Source organism: Rhincodon typus, chromosome 16 (genome assembly GCF_021869965.1).
Source record: "Rhincodon typus isolate 14 chromosome 16, sRhiTyp1.1, whole genome shotgun sequence".
In the NCBI taxonomy this organism is placed as follows: domain Eukaryota; kingdom Metazoa; phylum Chordata; class Chondrichthyes; order Orectolobiformes; family Rhincodontidae; genus Rhincodon; species Rhincodon typus.
This window is the reverse complement of record NC_063347.1, coordinates 16,549,016-16,566,098: the sequence shown is the minus strand read 5'-3', so window position 1 is coordinate 16,566,098 and position 17,083 is coordinate 16,549,016. Positions and strand designations below refer to the sequence as shown.

Sequence of the window (17,083 nt, the reverse complement as noted above, 5' to 3'; positions counted from 1 at the left end):
TGGACCTCAATCTCGGTAGTCAAGCAGTTGACAAAAGTTGGCAGTATTCTGCTAAATATATTTCAATGAGGATAATATTTTAACTCAAACACTACTTTCTTGTAAATCAGGAGTCACTGCTATTTCCTCAACCCATCCACACATTGTGGTCAGAACAAGGTGGTGTGGTGTTAATATCAGTGGGTTAGTAATCCAGAGGCCTGGGCTAATCTCCTTGGGAATGGGTTCAAATCCCACCATTGCTGGTGAACTTTAAATTCACCCATTAAAAATCTGGAATTGAAAACTAGTCTGACCTTGAAACCCCTCCAACTCACAAACATCCTTTAGAGAAGGGAATCTGCTGTCCTTATTTGGTCAGACCTATATGAGACTCTGGGAGGTTGACTCTTACCTGTCCTAGCTGAATAAGCCAGTCAGTTCAAGGGCATTGAGGTATTAGTAACAAACGCTGGCAGAGATACTCATATCCCTTGGAAGAATTTAAGACAGACAGAGCAACCAATTACAGTGCCACCTAAAAGGATTATTAACTCCAGTTACATAGAGCTGGGGTTCTGGAATTTTTTGCCGTAGAGGATTTCCTGCTCTTCTGCATAGTGAGCTACCTGTTAGCGCTGTAAATAGCAGTATGCATTTTCAATGTTAATGGGAAGCCATAAGGAGCTAGTCTTAAAGAGGATTTGAGACCTGAGGCAGATCAGCTATGATCTTATAGAACGGCAATGCAGGCTTGAGGGGCTGAATGGCTCACTCCTGTTCCTATTTCTCATTTCTGAGCTTGAAAAATGATTGAGCCTGTGACTGAGGGTATCACCCACCACTCACCTACCATACAGAGGAACAAAGAACATGAACCCAGTAGGTAAAATGATCTTTGATTTATTTCAAGGAAATAAATAAACAGATCATGTAATTATGTAGGCTTTCAGGTGCATTTGATAGCAAGTCTATCAGGAAAAGTTGGCAGCTACTTTGGAAATGCCAGGTAGTCCTCAAATAGTAGCCACCCTGCCCAAATAGTTTTTTTCTGTCAACCTAAATATGTTGCTTCCCTTGCATCAAAGCACTGACTAGCTGAAAGACACAAAGGCCTGAGAAGTGTGATCCCACTTGGTAGTTGTGGCCTAGATCCTTGAAAACTGGGGAGGGAGGAGGGTTAAAAAGAAAATCAATACTTTTAGATTGACATAATAGGCTAATGGGCTACTAAATCCCACTTTTCAGGAGAGACCACCTGTAAGCCAACAATCATTTCAAAAGCTTTCGAAAATCTCTGCCAAATCCCTGGGGGTCCATGGAAGCACGTTTTATGGTTTCTCCTCTGCTTACAAGTCAGATTTTGTAAGTTCAAGTCCCACTCGATACTGAACCATGTCATCTAGTTTGGCACTTTACAAGTGCCATCTTTCAGATGTTCACAGTGGCTCAGTGGTTAGCATTGCTGCCTCACAGCGCCAGCAACCTGGGTTCAATTTCACCCTCGGGCAACTGTCTGTGTGGAGTTTGCACATTCTCCCTGTGTCTGCGTGGGTTTCCTCTGGGTGCCCTGGTTTCCTTCCACAGTACAAAGATGTGCAGGCTAGGTGGATTGGCCATGCTAAATTACCCATAGTGTTCAGGGATGTGTAGGTTAGGTGGGTTATGAGGGTCTGGGTGGGTTGCTCTGAGGGGCAGAGTGAACTTGTTGGGCCAAAGGGCCTGTTTCCACACTGTAGGGATTCGATGATCTAAGTTCATTACTGCCCTTTTAGCCTGATGTTAAAGATCCCACAGTTCCAAATTTTAGGATTGTTAGCAATATTGAGGTTCATGGGATAAAATGGTGGTAGCATACAAAATTGGTGAAGATACTGAAACTATAGAGGTGTGGTTAATAGATGAGTTTTTCAGACTGTAAGCAGGCATACAGTGATATATCCCCAAGGATTTGGTGCTAAAACCAATCTGTTTCTGACATATATTGACAACTTGAGATTGGCATATAGGAGACAATTACAAAATTTGTATGTAATACCAAACTTGAAAGTGCAGTAAAGAGTGTGGAACGAACTAAGAGACCTCAAGCAGATTTAATGCAATGATGGAATGGAACATAGAAAGTAGGAGCTGGAATAGACCATTAGGTCCTTTAGGATGGATGATATTCCTCACAGGAAAGTGTGAGCTGTCACTTTTTGATAGGAAGGTTGAGGAGAGACGATACACGCTAAATTAAACCGTCTTAAAGAGAATGAAAAATAGAGAGAATAGGATGTCTGTGCATAAAAAATTTGCAGGTGACGTGACCAGCTTGCAAAATAGTTAATAAAACCTAGGACATAGGAAATAAGAGCATTAGTAGGCCATTCAACCCATTGAGCCTGCTCCACCATTCATTATGACCATAGCTGATCCTCAATCTGAATGCCATACTCCTGCTGTCTCCCCATATTCCTTGCTCATTTAGTGTCTATAAATCTATCTGAAGAATTGCCAAGCTTTGGAAACAGAGCTCAGAAGCCAGGAAATTATGCAAAACCAGAACAAAATAATCCTTTGTTGGTGTCCTCTTTACAGCAGAGAAGACCAAGAGGCAACTTTATAAAGCTGTTTCAAATTATAGGCATGTAAATAGAGTAAATAAAGAGCAATTGCTTCCAATGGCTGAATGGTTGAAACTGGTGATTGGAGATTGGATGGAATTGCCTAGTTGGGTGGTAGAAATAGATGTAACAGTAGCTTTCTAAAGAGTTGATTAAATACTTGAAAGAGGTAAAAAAAAAACAGGGCACAGATATGTCAGGAGGGCTGTAAAGTTGGATTGCTTGTTGAAAGACTTGTTGTGGACTTGATAGGGCAAGTGGCCTCCCCATGACCTTAACCATTCTATATACATGATATTGAAAGAAGATCAGGAGATTTTTATCTCAGCACATTGAGCCCAAATTTATCCATTCTCCAAGACATAGAATCAAAGAATCCCTACAGTGTGGAAGCAGGCCATTCAGCCCATCAAGTCCACATCCACCCCCCTGAAGATCATCCTATCTTCTGTACTTGTATCCCTGCATTTCTCATGGCTAACCCACCAAGCCTGCACATCTATGGACACTATGGGCAATTTAGGATGGCCATCCACTAACTTGCACATCTTTGGACTGTGGGAGGAAACTGGAGCACGCAGAAGAAACCCACACAGACATGGGGAGAATGTGCAAACTCCACACAGACAGTCCTCTGAAGGTGGAATCGAACCCGGGTCCCTGGTGCTGTGAGGCAGCAGTGCTAACCACTGTGCCACTGTGCAGCCCATTTTTATAGGTTACACCAGGGCCACTTGGCTTCTCACCTTGTTATAGCCTTCATCCACACATAGACAAAGAATCATAGAATCCCTACAGTGTGGAATCAGGCTCTTCGGCGCAACAAGTCCACACCGACCCTTGGAGCATCCCACCCAGACCCACCCCCTATAACCCACCTCATCTACACATCCCTGAACAGTATGGGCAATTTAGCATGGCCAATCCACCTAGCTTGCACATCTTTGGATTGTGGGAGGAAACCCATGCAGACACAGGGAGAACGTGCAAACTCCACACAGACAGTCGCCCAAGGGTGGAATCGAACTCGGGTCCCTGGCGCTGTGAGGCTGCAGTGCTAACTGCTGAGCCACTGTGAAGCACATAAAACAGATGATTTAGTCATTTATCAATTGCTTCTTGTTAGTTCTTGCAGTGTAGATTGGCTGCCTCTTCAGCTAACATATGACAGTGACTGCGCTTTAAAAGTGTGCCATTGGCTGTATTTTGGAACATCATGAAACATTATATAAATGTAAACGTTTTAAAACTTTACACTGAAAATAAATTTGATATACAGATGTCGTAAGCAAAGATACAGTACCTGCAGTTCACATGGAGGTGCTGGCCTCGCCAATTGGTTGCAACGTCAGGGGAGAGCCCACCTTGTCCTCCCATGGAATTTACTACTCAATGCTCTTCTGTTTCCACCCCTCGAATGCAGGATGTCTCACAGCCTAGATATGCTGGCCAATGCGAGGGCCTGCGGCAATTCAGTTGTAGCAGTGCCACCATCTGTGGTTACCACATCTGGGACTGCAGCCGACCCCCCAGCAGCTGCTAGCGAAGAGGTCCAGAGTGCGGGTATCTGGGCTTAGGGATCATCAGACAAGACCCAGCTGCAGAAAGGGGATCTTTCACAGTGGGAGCGAGGATTCATCCAGTAGAGGTGGCCCATACTGTGGCAGGAGACATTCTGTGTGCCACAAGGTGTCTGATCAGGAGGGATGCTCCTATACCACAAGTCAGTAGGGTTTATGGGGAAGACCCTAACCCCCACCGTTCCATGGTGGCGATGTCCATCTGCTGACAGGAAAGATACCAGTGACATCAGGAAAATCCATTAAGAGGCCTTTAATTAGCCGCTTAAGAGCCTCAACAAAATACCAGCAGAGATGGGAAGGCCATGGTGACAGCACCTCCTTCGTCCCACTCAACTTTACACCCATTTCCCCCAATTCACCAGTACTTTGGCAAAGTGAGAGTTGGTCATAAAATTCAAGCCATTGCACTCATGTGTTTGTGTGATGTTTCCAATGTGAGTCTGATTCAAGATTTATTTTATTAACATTATGGTTTATTAACAGCACTACAAATAAACGAGAATGTCTGGGAACCAAGTTTATTCCCAAGAATATTTAAAAAATGCGGATGTTAAATACTTTAAAAGTAATTTACTGATTATATTCTGCAGCTGTATTACCCTCTCCTGATTTATGAGACAGAAGAAATACCTGTTTTCCTGTGACATCACACTTTGGCTCTGACAGGCTTTTATGTTCTGCTGCTGCTGCCCTTCACACAGGGTCTGCCCTTCTCTTTATGAAGTATAAAACAGCATAACTATTGAGCATTCACAACTAAAGGTTGTTTCATTTCTCAAAACCATAATTTATGTAAAATGTAGGATTGACAGCTACAGTCATTGTCTGGATTGCAGCAAACATCTATACTCAGAGAGAATGCAAATTCCAAACTAGCAACCCCCATGTTCTCTAAAGATTCCAGTCTAGAACTCTGAAATTTATCTTGATAAAGAACATTGAATAGAGGGTCACACCTGTGTAGGCAGTACAGTCCAAAAGCCAGGAAGAATACATATAATTTCATAAAAAGCCAGAGTCTGTGAAAATTGTCTCAATGTAAAAATACTGTGAAGAAAATGGAAAATGTCAATCCTGTTTTTTTTGGCTGCAGCGTAGGGATCCTATGCAGTTCATACAGAATGTTTTCATCTTTGATAAGGATCAACATGTTTAAGAGGAAACATTTGTCTTTGATTTTATCTTTGCTTGACTGAACGTGCATTGGTCACATCCTACTTAAAAACGTTGACTGTCTACTTATCAAATACCGAGCACAGTTGCACATAAATGCTCATAAATTAATTTCAGTTTCAGAAAGTCCTATCAAAACTATCAAGAATCTTTGAAAAACATACAGTAATGCGGCTACAACTTTCTTGTTTCTGACCATAAAGAACTAAATTAATATTTTGATATGGGGAAAGTGGAGCGATTGAATAATTCATTGGAAATGCATCAGATTGAATCTGCAAGTATTGAAGAATTAAATCGGCTGTTCTAATTATTGGAAGATAGAACAATTCATTATCATATGGGACTGAGCCAGAACTTATAACGTAAGAGGACTGCTTATTTCATTGTAATAGAGGGAGTAACTCATTAATTGTAACATGGGGAATTTTGATGTGTCACTTCAACATGGAGGACTGAATCAATGTTGTCACATGACAAGTTAATCATCTGATATAATTTGGCTGGTGGGTGTGGAGAACTGAATCGGTAATTCAAACAGAGAGAATCAAGTTCATCAGAGTGGCGTTGGGTGTGTTGCAAATCACTTGGTATTTTGGGAAGAATAGAACCAGTGTTCGTGGAAAATTATATGTAAATTGAATAATCTGATTGCCACTGAAAACAGTGGCAGAGGAATTATGATACACATGTCAACTCAAAGTAATGCAAGCAGCATACAAGCAGGGTGCTGAATAGAATTCAGACTAACTCTAAATATGCAACTTAGTGGCTACATGACTCACTAAGAGTCTATGCTTGTGCGGTGCTAGCATCAATTAAAACTGGACTGAATTAGTTAAAGCCTGACTGCACTACTTAAAGGGGATCAGGCACTGGATCAGTTTTTAGAAATAGAATCTGTTTTGGTAGAGAATTGAACATGCTGCTACAGAACAGAGTGTATGTTCCAAGGTTCTCTGATGCAGCACTGGATACCATTGAGTTTTCTGAAGAGGTTACCAAGACGATAGATGAAGGCAGGGTGTAACATGGACTTTAGCAAGGCTTTCAACAAAGTCCTGCATGGTAGACTGATTAGTAAGGTTAGATCATATGGGATCCAGGGAGACCAAGCCAACTGGATACTAAATTGGCTTGATGATAGAAGAAAGAAGGTGGTGATGCCTGATCGGCATGGACGATTTGTACCAAAGGGTCTATTTCCGTGTTGTATGACTGTATGATTCTATGAGTATTTTGCAGATTTTTTTTGATAAAGTTGTTTTGGAATGCTTGCTGTGATATTCAGTGAAGGTTGTTGTGGTTTGGTTTAGAATGGGGATTGGGGTTTATTTGTCATAGAATCATTGTTGCATGAAGTGATCCCGAAGAGGTTAGCCAAGAAGGGGATGTTCTGGTTGTCTTTTGGATCCTTCCTGCTCTTCCTCTTCATTCTCCTGTTGTTTCTCCTGCTCTTGCTGCTTGCCATAGGATGCGACCTCACGATGGTAAAGTTATGCAGGGCACAACGCAGCTCCATGGATCAAGGCACAAGATCTGGCCAGTATTCAAGGTCTCCCAAAGAATAGTGGAATTGGCGATAGCCAAGTGGTATTATTGCTAGACTATTAATCCCAAAACTCAGCTAATGTTCTGAGGACCCAGGTTTGAATCACACCGTGGCTGATTGATGGAATTTGAATTCAACAAAAAATAAAAGCTGGAAATAAGAATCTACTGATGAGCACGAAACCATTGCCTATTGTCAGAAAAACACATTTAGTTCACTAGTGTTCTTCAGGGAAGGAAATTTGCCATCCTCACCTGGCCTGGCCTACATGTGACTCCAGAGCCACAGCAATGTGGTTGACTCTCCACTGCCCTCTGAAATGGCCCACCAAGCCACTCATTTAAAGGGCAGCTAGGGATGGGCAATAAATGCTGGCTCGCCAGCAACATTCACGTCCCACGAGTAAAAAAAATTAATTTTGGACAGCGGGACAGTTGCCAATACATCCCATGATGTTTCACATGATCACATGGCTGTCAACACAACACATGTTGGCCATATCTGGTTAACTTGCTCAGCAGAGTCATAAGACACATGGACAACCCTTTTCACCCAGCAGCTATCCTTTGGTGACTTCATTATTGAGGGAATAGTACACTGGAGCAGAATAAGTGCATCATGACGGCTGCCATGACTATGGACATTCCAATGCATGATATCCCATCTGATCACTACACCAATTGCACATTGCAGTGAGTGGAGGCTTGCAGTTGTAATATATCTCTGCATTCAAATGCACACTTGCAAAGTCATATGTGCATGGTTAATAGCATCCCATGGAAATCCCACTGGCCTGACAAAGCTCGTCCTGTTTCTCTTTGATAAGAGAAGAGGCAATGAACTCAGCTGTCTTGGCATAAACAGTGTCAGTAACCTTCCTGATACAGCAGTGGACAGCAAACCTGAAGATGTTACAGATGTTGCCTGTTCAAGCATGGAAGGATCCTGATGCAAAGAAATTCAGGTCCACAGCCCCCTTCATATGACAGAAAGCACTATCCATGCTGCCTGCTCTGAAGCTGCATGTCAGCTTCCCAATTTTCATGAGCATTCACTTCATCAAACAGGTACAGTGCACATTCTGCTTCTGGCTTAGGTTGAGGCTCCTGGAAGACCCCGGTTCAAGCTGGTCTTCTTCTCCCTCTCTGTTTCTCCCCTTTGCAGCTGGGTAGCTTGTTCCCATTTGCACTGTCTCCGCTCAATCTCCCTTATGTTGCAGACAATGAGAGATGGTAACTACATATAGTACATTAACGAGAGCAAGAGATCTAACCACAATCCTTGAGGTTAGAACTGGAGTATTCTCAACATGTAGTACCATTCCATGCCAACTTCACCAACCTTCAACTGTTTGGCAAACTACCAAACACTTATACAAATTCAATCAGTGGAAAGTAATCAGCAACTAACCTAATAGTTAATGATCACTTTGAATAGGGTTAGTGAGGAGAATCCTTGCTTCTGCTAGTCACATGCTTAGTTGTGTATATTTCAAAGCAGGTGTTAGGCAGATTCCTGAGGTTCTAAATGGCAGTGTTGCCATAAAATCAATATTATATACCAGTTCACAGTGTGACCTGCCTAGTCTATATATCCTAATGCCCATATTACTGACTGCCTCAAAATGGCATCCAGCGCAAGTATGCAGGCAGTGACTACACCATTTTGGCACAGAAATAGCAGCTTTGATGCAGACATTCCAGGTTCTAAAGAGTTGATTTTCATGGGTGTTTAGTTTATATTAGTTGTTCAAGTGGAAATGTAAGCAGGATCTACTTGGTGATGAGGACTTTGTAAAATGATATACCCAATGATGTTAACTTGGAACCCAATATCTTAAGCATGCAAGTCTGCAGTACTCCAGGCACTGTTAATGATAAATGTTTGTGAATGAAACCTGATGGAATGGGCCTGGAATTCATTCTGTTTGGATTAAGAGTAAACTATCAGTCAGCATTTAAAAGGATAGGTGGCCCTGACTGGACTTGCAGGAGGAAGATTACTCATATTCTAAATTCAAGAAGCTGTGTGCTTTCAGTTGAATTAAGTCTATCATTACCCTTGCAAGCGCTTTGAGTTTTCTATTCTTCAATCTCCTAAAATGCTCAAATTTGGACTTGAGTAGGCAGTATATGTCCCGAGAGAGAGAGAGAATGTGCGCTTTGAATTAGCCACACAGAAATTTAGTATGCAAATGTTTACAAATAGCTTTATTTGAAGATTCTTGGACATGGTGATAGGCTGCAGCATAAATCACAAACCTCTTTGATGGAAAAGGCATCAGGTCATTACGGATTACCAAAATGTTTGAATTGGTGATGTTTTAAAATTGGAGATTAACCCATTCATTTTAAAGGGGCAATGCCAATGTTAAAATCAAGTACTGAATCTCATAGACTTTATATTAAGTAGATATCTATGCCATCATTGTTTTATCTGGGTATCCTAATAATCTTGTCGTTAGAAGAAAAGTGTCTTTTGTAACATCTTTATGTTCTGTATTCTAATAAATGTCTTCAATGTCTCCTTCAGCTCCTATGCTCAACGGTGCAGAAAGCCCTTTATGAGGAGGAAGATCGTGTGAGGAAGCTCTCCCAGAAAGTGAAATCTCTTGAAAAGGCCAACAACCATCTGCGTGAGAAGGTGAAGAGGATTAAGCGCTCCCTTCGACAGGTGAAAAAAGAGAGCAAGAGAGAAGCAATACTCATGAAGCAGATCCTACAGAAGGAACAGAACAAGGAAAGAGGAAAGTTGAACGTCAAACAGGACACTGGCAAGCGACCCCTAAAGAAACCAGTCAAGAAACCAATCAGCCATAAACTGTAACATTGCAGGCTTACTAAACATAAGAGATGTAATGCTTCCCTTATGAGTGGGAACATGACACACATGAAAATTATATCACGAAACAGTACCACATTATATGTTTGTTATTTTTTGAGTAACTTCCCACAGTAGAACTTGAAGGGGTGATCAAAATCAATGGATCTGATTTTAACTTTGCCTAAAGGGTTTTAAGTGAATTGAAATCTTACCTTATGAGTGAGAATATAGCCTGCCAGAATACTCTAATCTTGGAAGAAAAGCTCTTGCTCATGAAAGACTTCACTGATATACTTTAGTGGCAATGGTAATTCCAAGCCAAGCAATATATTCAAGTCCATTTGAAGCTTATTGTTCCTGCTCCCTATGCCCACACATGGCCGGTTAACTTGAATCGCCATCACCAGCGATCCATTTACATAGTATTCGGGTGACTCTGTGGTTAATTTAGACTAGATTAGGTAGATTGCTTCCTGTCATAACCACTTTTCTTCTTTGTACTTACAATGCTTTTTTTAAAATTTTCTGTGCTTAGCTAGAACAAATTTATCTGATCGAGTTTATTTTTGTTTAAAGATTCATAGGTAAGTGGAAAGTACTACAGCTTAAGTACATGTATTTTCTCCTGGAGTTTGGCAACTTTGGCAGCTATGGTAGTGGGGTTTGGTGGTATTCTTAAATTGCAGCCATTTCTCCTGGAGCTTGGTAATGCTTGGGAGGAATTCTCATGCAGTGAATCATCACTGAATTTATAACTTTCATGGAGAGGGCGTTTATTACAATGATTCTACTCAGTAACTTGCAGGAGATGTTATATCATGGTGAATATTCTGGGCTTGTTCAGTTCATTTGAGAGGAGTCAGTTCCTGTTAATTTAAGGGGGAATCATACAACCACATCTCTCCCTTTGAAAATGGTTAACCAACTTTTCATTTAATTACAAACACAATGGCATAAATCACAGTGAAACAACAATGAAATAAACAGAAACATCCAGATGAACCTTTACAGCAAAAAATATCCTTAGAAATAAGATTATTTTCCAAAGGCTTTTTGTTCTGTTATGTTTGCATTTTCATTGATATACTGACTAGTTACAATCTATGTTGAGTTGTCACTGACATGTAATAAGTGAACTCAGTTTGTGCTGAAATGTAAATTTGTTACTGATTATAAGCCAAAGGGCCTTGTATTAATAAAACTTTTCTTAACTTTTCTAGTTTCTTACTTTCAAGATTTTATTTTCTTATTCAAAATCAAAACTTAAATGAAGAGAAGTTAGGATATTGGTAACAACAGTGGAGTGATGTAACACTGGACACTCTAATATATGAAGGATGGCGGGACTACCATCCCTCAAATGCCGAGGATCTGAAGGAAATAATGATGAAGGTGAATACTGTCACCATGGGAAGAAGGAAAGTAAAAGCACCAGTCTGTGCCTCCTCTTATGCATTTCACCTGATCTGATGGGTGCTTATCGTGTTATGTCAGCTTGTGAAGGACCTCATTGGAAAATCCAAGTGACTAATGAAATTAAATCCAAACCAACCAAAAGAAGTGAGTGGGTTGTGTGATTTGAATGCTGTTGTTTTTGTTCATTTATGGAATGTGGGTGTCGCTGGCTGGCCAGCATTTATTGCCAATCCCTAGTTGCCCTTGAGAAGGTGGTGGTGAGCTGCCTTCTTGAACTGCTGCAGTCCACCTGCAGTGAATTGACCCATAATGCTGTTCAGGAGGAAATTCCAGGATTTTGACCCAGTGACAGTGAAGGAACAGCAATATATTTCCAAGTCAGGATGTTGAGTCGCATGAAGGGGAACTAGCAAGTGGTGGTGTTCCCATTTATCTTCTGCCGTTGTCCTTCTAGATGGAAGTGGTTGTGAGTTTCAAAGGTGCTGTCTAAGGATTGTGGTGAATTTCCACAGTGCATCTTGCAGATAGTACACACTATTGCTATTGAGCGTCAGAAGTAGAGTAGTGGATGTTTGTGGATATGGTGCCAATCAAGTGGACTGCTTTGTCCTGGATGGTGTCAAGCTTTTTGAGTGTTGTTGGGGCTGCTGTCATCCAGACGACTGGGGAGTATTCTATCACACTCCTGACTTGTGTCTTGCAGATAATGGATAGGCTTTGGAGAGTCAGGAAGTGAGTTATTTGCTGCAGTATTCCTAGATTCTGACCTGCTTTTGTAACCATAGTGTTTATGTGGTGAGTTCAGTTGAGTTTCTGGTCAATGATAGCCCCTAAGTTGTCAATAGTGGGGGATTCAGTGATGGTAACATCATTGAATGTCAAGGGGTGGTGGATGGATAGTTTCTTATTGGAGATGGTCATTGCCTGGCATTTGTGGGGCGCAAATGTTTCTTGCCACTTGTCAGCCCAAGCCTGGATATTATCCAGACTTTGTTGCATTTGAACATGGACTGCTTCAGTATCTGAAGAGTTGCGAATGGTGCTGAACATTGTGCAGTCATCGGTGAACACCCCCACTTCTGCCTTATGATGGAGGGACAGTCATTGATGAAGCAGCAGAAGATGGTTGGGCCTAGGACACTACCCTGAGGAACCCCTACAGAGATGTTCTGGAGCTGAGATGACTGATCTCCAACAACCACAACCATCTTCCTATGTGCAGGTATGACCCCAATCAGCGGAGAATTTGACTCCTGATACCTGTTGATTCCAGTTTTGCTCGGGCACCTTGATACCACACTCAGTTAAATATGGCCTTAATGTCAAGGGCTGTCACTCTAACTTCACTTCTGGAATTCAGCTCTTTTGTCTGTCTTTTAACCATGGCTGTAATGAGGTCAGGAGCTGGCAGAACCCAAACTGGGCATCACTGAGCAGGTTATTACTGAGCAGGTGCTGCTTGATAGCACTACTGATGACACTTCCATCACTTTACAGGTGACCAACAGTAGACTGACAGGGTGGTAATTGGCTGGGTTGGATTTGTTTCGGCTTTTGAGTACAGGACATACCTGGGCAATTTTCCATGTTGTCGCATAGATGCCAGTGTTGTAACTGTACTGGAACAGCTTGGCTAGGAAAGCAGCAAGTTCTGGAACACAAGTCTTCAGTACTATTGCTGGAATGTTGTCAGGACCCGTAGCCTTTGCAATATCCAATGCCTCCAACCGTTTCTTGATATCACATGGAGTGACTCGATATGGCCGAAGACTGGTAATTGTAATGCTGGGGACTACTGGAGAAGGCTGAGATGGACTTGGCATTTCTGGCTGAAGATTGCTGCAAATACTTTAGCCTTATCTTTTGCACTGAACTGCTGGGCTCTTCCATCATTGACGGTGGGGCTATTTGTGGATCTTTCTCCTCAGTGAGTGTTTAATTGTCACATCTGGATGTGGCAGGACTGCGGAGCTTAGATCTGATCCACTGGTTGTAGAATCACTGAGCTCTTTCAATCACTTGCTGCTTATGCTGTTTGGCCTGTACGTGGTCCTGTTAGGTGGCTTCACCAGGTTGACACCTTAGTTTTAGTTATTCCCGGTTCTGCTCTTGGCATGCCCTTCTGCACTATACATTGAACCAGGATTGATTCCCCTGGCTTGATTATAATGGTTGAGTGGGGGATATGCCAGGCCATGAGGTTCCGGATTTTGCTGGAGTATAATTTTGCTGCTGTTGATGGCCCACAGCGTCTCGGGATGCACAGTCTTGAGTTGCTAGATCTGTTTGAAGTCAGTCCCATTTAGCACAGTGATAGTGCCACACAACACAATGCAGGGTATTCTCAACGTGAAGTGGGACTTTGTCTCAGCAAGGACTTCGCAGTGGTCACTCTTACTGACACTGTCATGGACAGATGCATCTGTACCAACAGATTGATAAGGATGTGGTCAAGTACGTTTTTCTCTCTTGCTGGTTCCCTCACCACCTGCAACAGACCTAGAGTAGCAGCTATGTCGTTTAGGACCTGACCAACTTGATCAGTAGTACTGCCCACAAGCTAATCTTGGCGGTGGACAATGAATTCCCTGCCCAGAGTACATTTTGTGCCTGTGCCACCCTCAGTGCTTCTTCTGAGTGTTGCTCAATGTGGAGGAGTGCTGTTTCATCAGGAGAGAGAAAACAGTACATGGTAATCTGCAGGAAGTTTCCTTGCCCAAGTTTAACCTGAAGTCATGCAACTTCATGGGTCCACAGCAACTCCCTCCTGATTGTATACCACTGTGCAGCCTCCTCTGCTGGATCTGAATGGCCAGTGAGATGAAACATATCCATGAATGGTGGTGTATGGGACATTGTCTGTTACTTATGATTCCATGAGTATGACCATGTCAGGCTGTTGCTTGACCAGGCTGTGAGACAGCTGTCCCAATTTTGACACAAACTCCCAGTAAGGAGGACTTTGTAGGGTCTCCAGGGCTGTTGCTCCATTGTCTTTTCTGGCGCCTTGGTTGATGCCAGGTGGTCAATTCAGTTTCATTTCTTTGTTGAGACTTTGTAGCGATTGGTACAACTAAATGGCTTGCTAGGCCATTTCAGAGAGAAGTTGAAAGTCAGCCATATTGCTGTGGTCTGGAGTCACGTGTAGGCCAGACCAGGTGAGGATGGCAGTTTTCCTTCCCTGAAGGACATTAGTGAGCCATATAGTTATTTTTTACCCCAGCAATTAACAATGGTTTAATGGTCATCAGTAGATTCTGAATTCCAGAATTTTTTTATTGAATTCAAATTCCACCATATGCTATAACAGGATTGAACCCAGGTCCCCAGAACTTTAGCTCAGTTTCTAGATTAATAGTCTAGAGATAATTCCAATTGGTCATCACCACCATATACATTAATGCTATTCCACTAAAATGATGGTACCTTTGAATAAGCTGCTTAATTTGTCGACATGAGTAATTTTCCAACATTCCAACAGTAGCTACACTTCAAAAGTACTTAATTGTCTACAAAGTAATTTAGGATGTCCTGAGGTCATGTAAGATGCAACACAAGTGCAAGTTTGTTTGCCCCTTTTCGGGGAAATATGGTAATATAGTCATAATATCATAAGACTAATAACCAAGAGGTTCAGACTCGAGACCCTGGGTTCAAATTCCAACATGGCAAATAATGGAATTTAAGTTCTAATAATAAGAGATCTGGACTTGAAAGCTAGTCTCAAGAATGATGCAAAGAAACTAATATTGTAAAAACCTATCTGATTTACTAATGTCCTATCAGGAAGAAAAACTGTCACCTTTACCTGGTCTGGACAATATGCAAATCCAGACACACAGAAATGCAGTTGACTCTGAACTGCCTTCTGAAATGGTCAAGGGCAACAAGTGCTGGTCTCAACAGCAGTGCCCACATCCAATGAAAGAATAAACTTTTCTTTATTTTCCGTGTTATTTCATTGTCAATATTTGCTCAGATTCTAGCAAAATAATTTGCCTACTTGATATTGTAACTGAGCCTGAAGACAATTAATGTCCAGAATTGTAAAGTGGAGGGAGAAACCGTCACAATAATGTAACAGTAGTTACTTGGGGTCTGGACATTTCCTTTCTGACCACTCGCTTTGATCATCACTAAAGGATGTGTGCACTCTCCAATATTGTGAACTGAGAGTTCAATCACTTTTTAGCATGAACATGCTTTTGGATGGATAAGCTGTTCATTCCATCCTCCTCAACCCCTAAATCTGTCAATACCAGGTGTGGTTTCTGAACAGAACAATACTTTATGTAGACAGAAGGTTCTAAATCAGATAAAACAAGTTATAAGGGTCTTGAGCTGAAATGTCAACTTTCCTGCTTGTCTGATACTGCCTGGCCTGCTGTGCTCCTCCAGCTCCACACTGTGTTATATTTTTACCTGCTGTTCTAATATCCCAAGTTTAATCTTTGTGGATCAGAAAATATGTCTCCTAACTCTTAAACATATGAACTATGTTTTCGAACAGTAAATAATGCTCTGCTTACAGATTAGGGATATTGTTAAGATGGTTTATAAGAATGGGACCCAATAATTTTGTTCTTTATTCACTAAATAAGCATCATTTTTCTTTTATTCATTCATGGGGTAAGGGTGTCATTGACTGGACCAGCATTTATAGCCCATCCTTAAATTTCCAGAGGGCAGTTAAGAGTCAACCACATTGCTGTGGGTCTGGAGTCACATGTAGGCCAGACCAGATAAGGATGGCAGTCACCTTCCTTAAAGGACATTTGTGAACCAGATGGGTCTTTCTTCCAAATGGCAATGGTTTCATGGTCATCATTAGACTCCTAATTCCAGATTTTTATTGAACTCACAGTCCACCATCTGCTGTGGCAGGATTCAAACCTGGGTCCCCAGAACATTACCTGGGTCTCTAGATTAACAGTCCAGCAATAATACCACAAGGTTGTTGCCTCCTCGTGATTGCAGATTTACTGATCATGAAACGACTTGTTTCAAAGATTCCAACTTGCAGAATCAATGAAAAATAAGAGATAAATGAGGGCAAGTGTACCGTATGAGCACGAGGGCAAATACTGACACAAATGTTCTCTAAAACACAGATCATGAAGGTGTTTTTGTTGTAAAAGGAAGGAGGAGAAGAGATTATCAGTGCATATCCAGTGGCAAGAAAGGGTCAAGTAGACATGGTCATTCGATCAGATTATGCCCATTGTAAAGCACGGTGATGGGAGGATGCAAAATAAGAAATACAAAAATGAAAATGGGGATCAAATCCAAGAGGCTGGAGTGGAACAACAAGCACTTCCTTATTTGTTATGGTGGAATTCATTTGCAGTGGCATTATGTAATACAGCATTCAAAGGTTTCAAGCAAAAATAGCTGTCTTTATGTACATTCCTTGGCTATAGTTTCAGCCACTATACATTAACTATTGAATGTGACTTATAATAGAATTTCTAACCCAAACGTATGCCTCTTAGGAACATTGCAACTGTGCTTGAGCTACTAAATGTTCTGCCTATAAATTCCACTTTATCAGCTCTTGTTTGTACAACAATAAAGAGCTGCACAAACTACCGAAAGATTTACTTGACAAAAGAAATTAACTTCAGAGCTTGACCTTTCATTTCATCAATCCTCTGAGGACCATATAATCTCGACACCAGTCATCATTCTTGGTGCTCAGGACATTTCTGAACAATCTTGCTGATTACAACACTAGTTCTGCTTCCTCGCATCGCATATGTAGAGTGTTGATATGTAAAAGGTGAACTGGAAGATTTACAAATTATTATGTGGCAGCCTTTTCTTGTGCAAATAGAAGGGAGGGGATGCTAATCCTAATTGGTGTTTCTGGACCAGATTTCTGTGGACTCAAACACGTAACCAAGGCTGAGATAACAAGGTGTAGAGCTGGATGAACACAGCAGGCCAAGCAG

General features: G+C 41.7%; 1 protein-coding gene across 1 annotated transcript in view; it reads left to right on the top strand.

Annotated features, from left to right (window-relative positions):
• The window catches only part of ccdc3b (coiled-coil domain containing 3b), a 29,587-nt gene extending 18,656 nt beyond the window's left edge, over positions 1–10,931 (top strand). The window contains exon 3 of the mRNA XM_020517955.2: positions 9,426–10,931. Coding sequence (XP_020373544.1) covers positions 9,426–9,719 — 294 coding nt within the window. The 3' untranslated portion in view covers positions 9,720–10,931. The remainder of the gene's footprint in view (positions 1–9,425) is intronic.
• Positions 10,932–17,083: the final 6,152 nt, after the last annotated feature.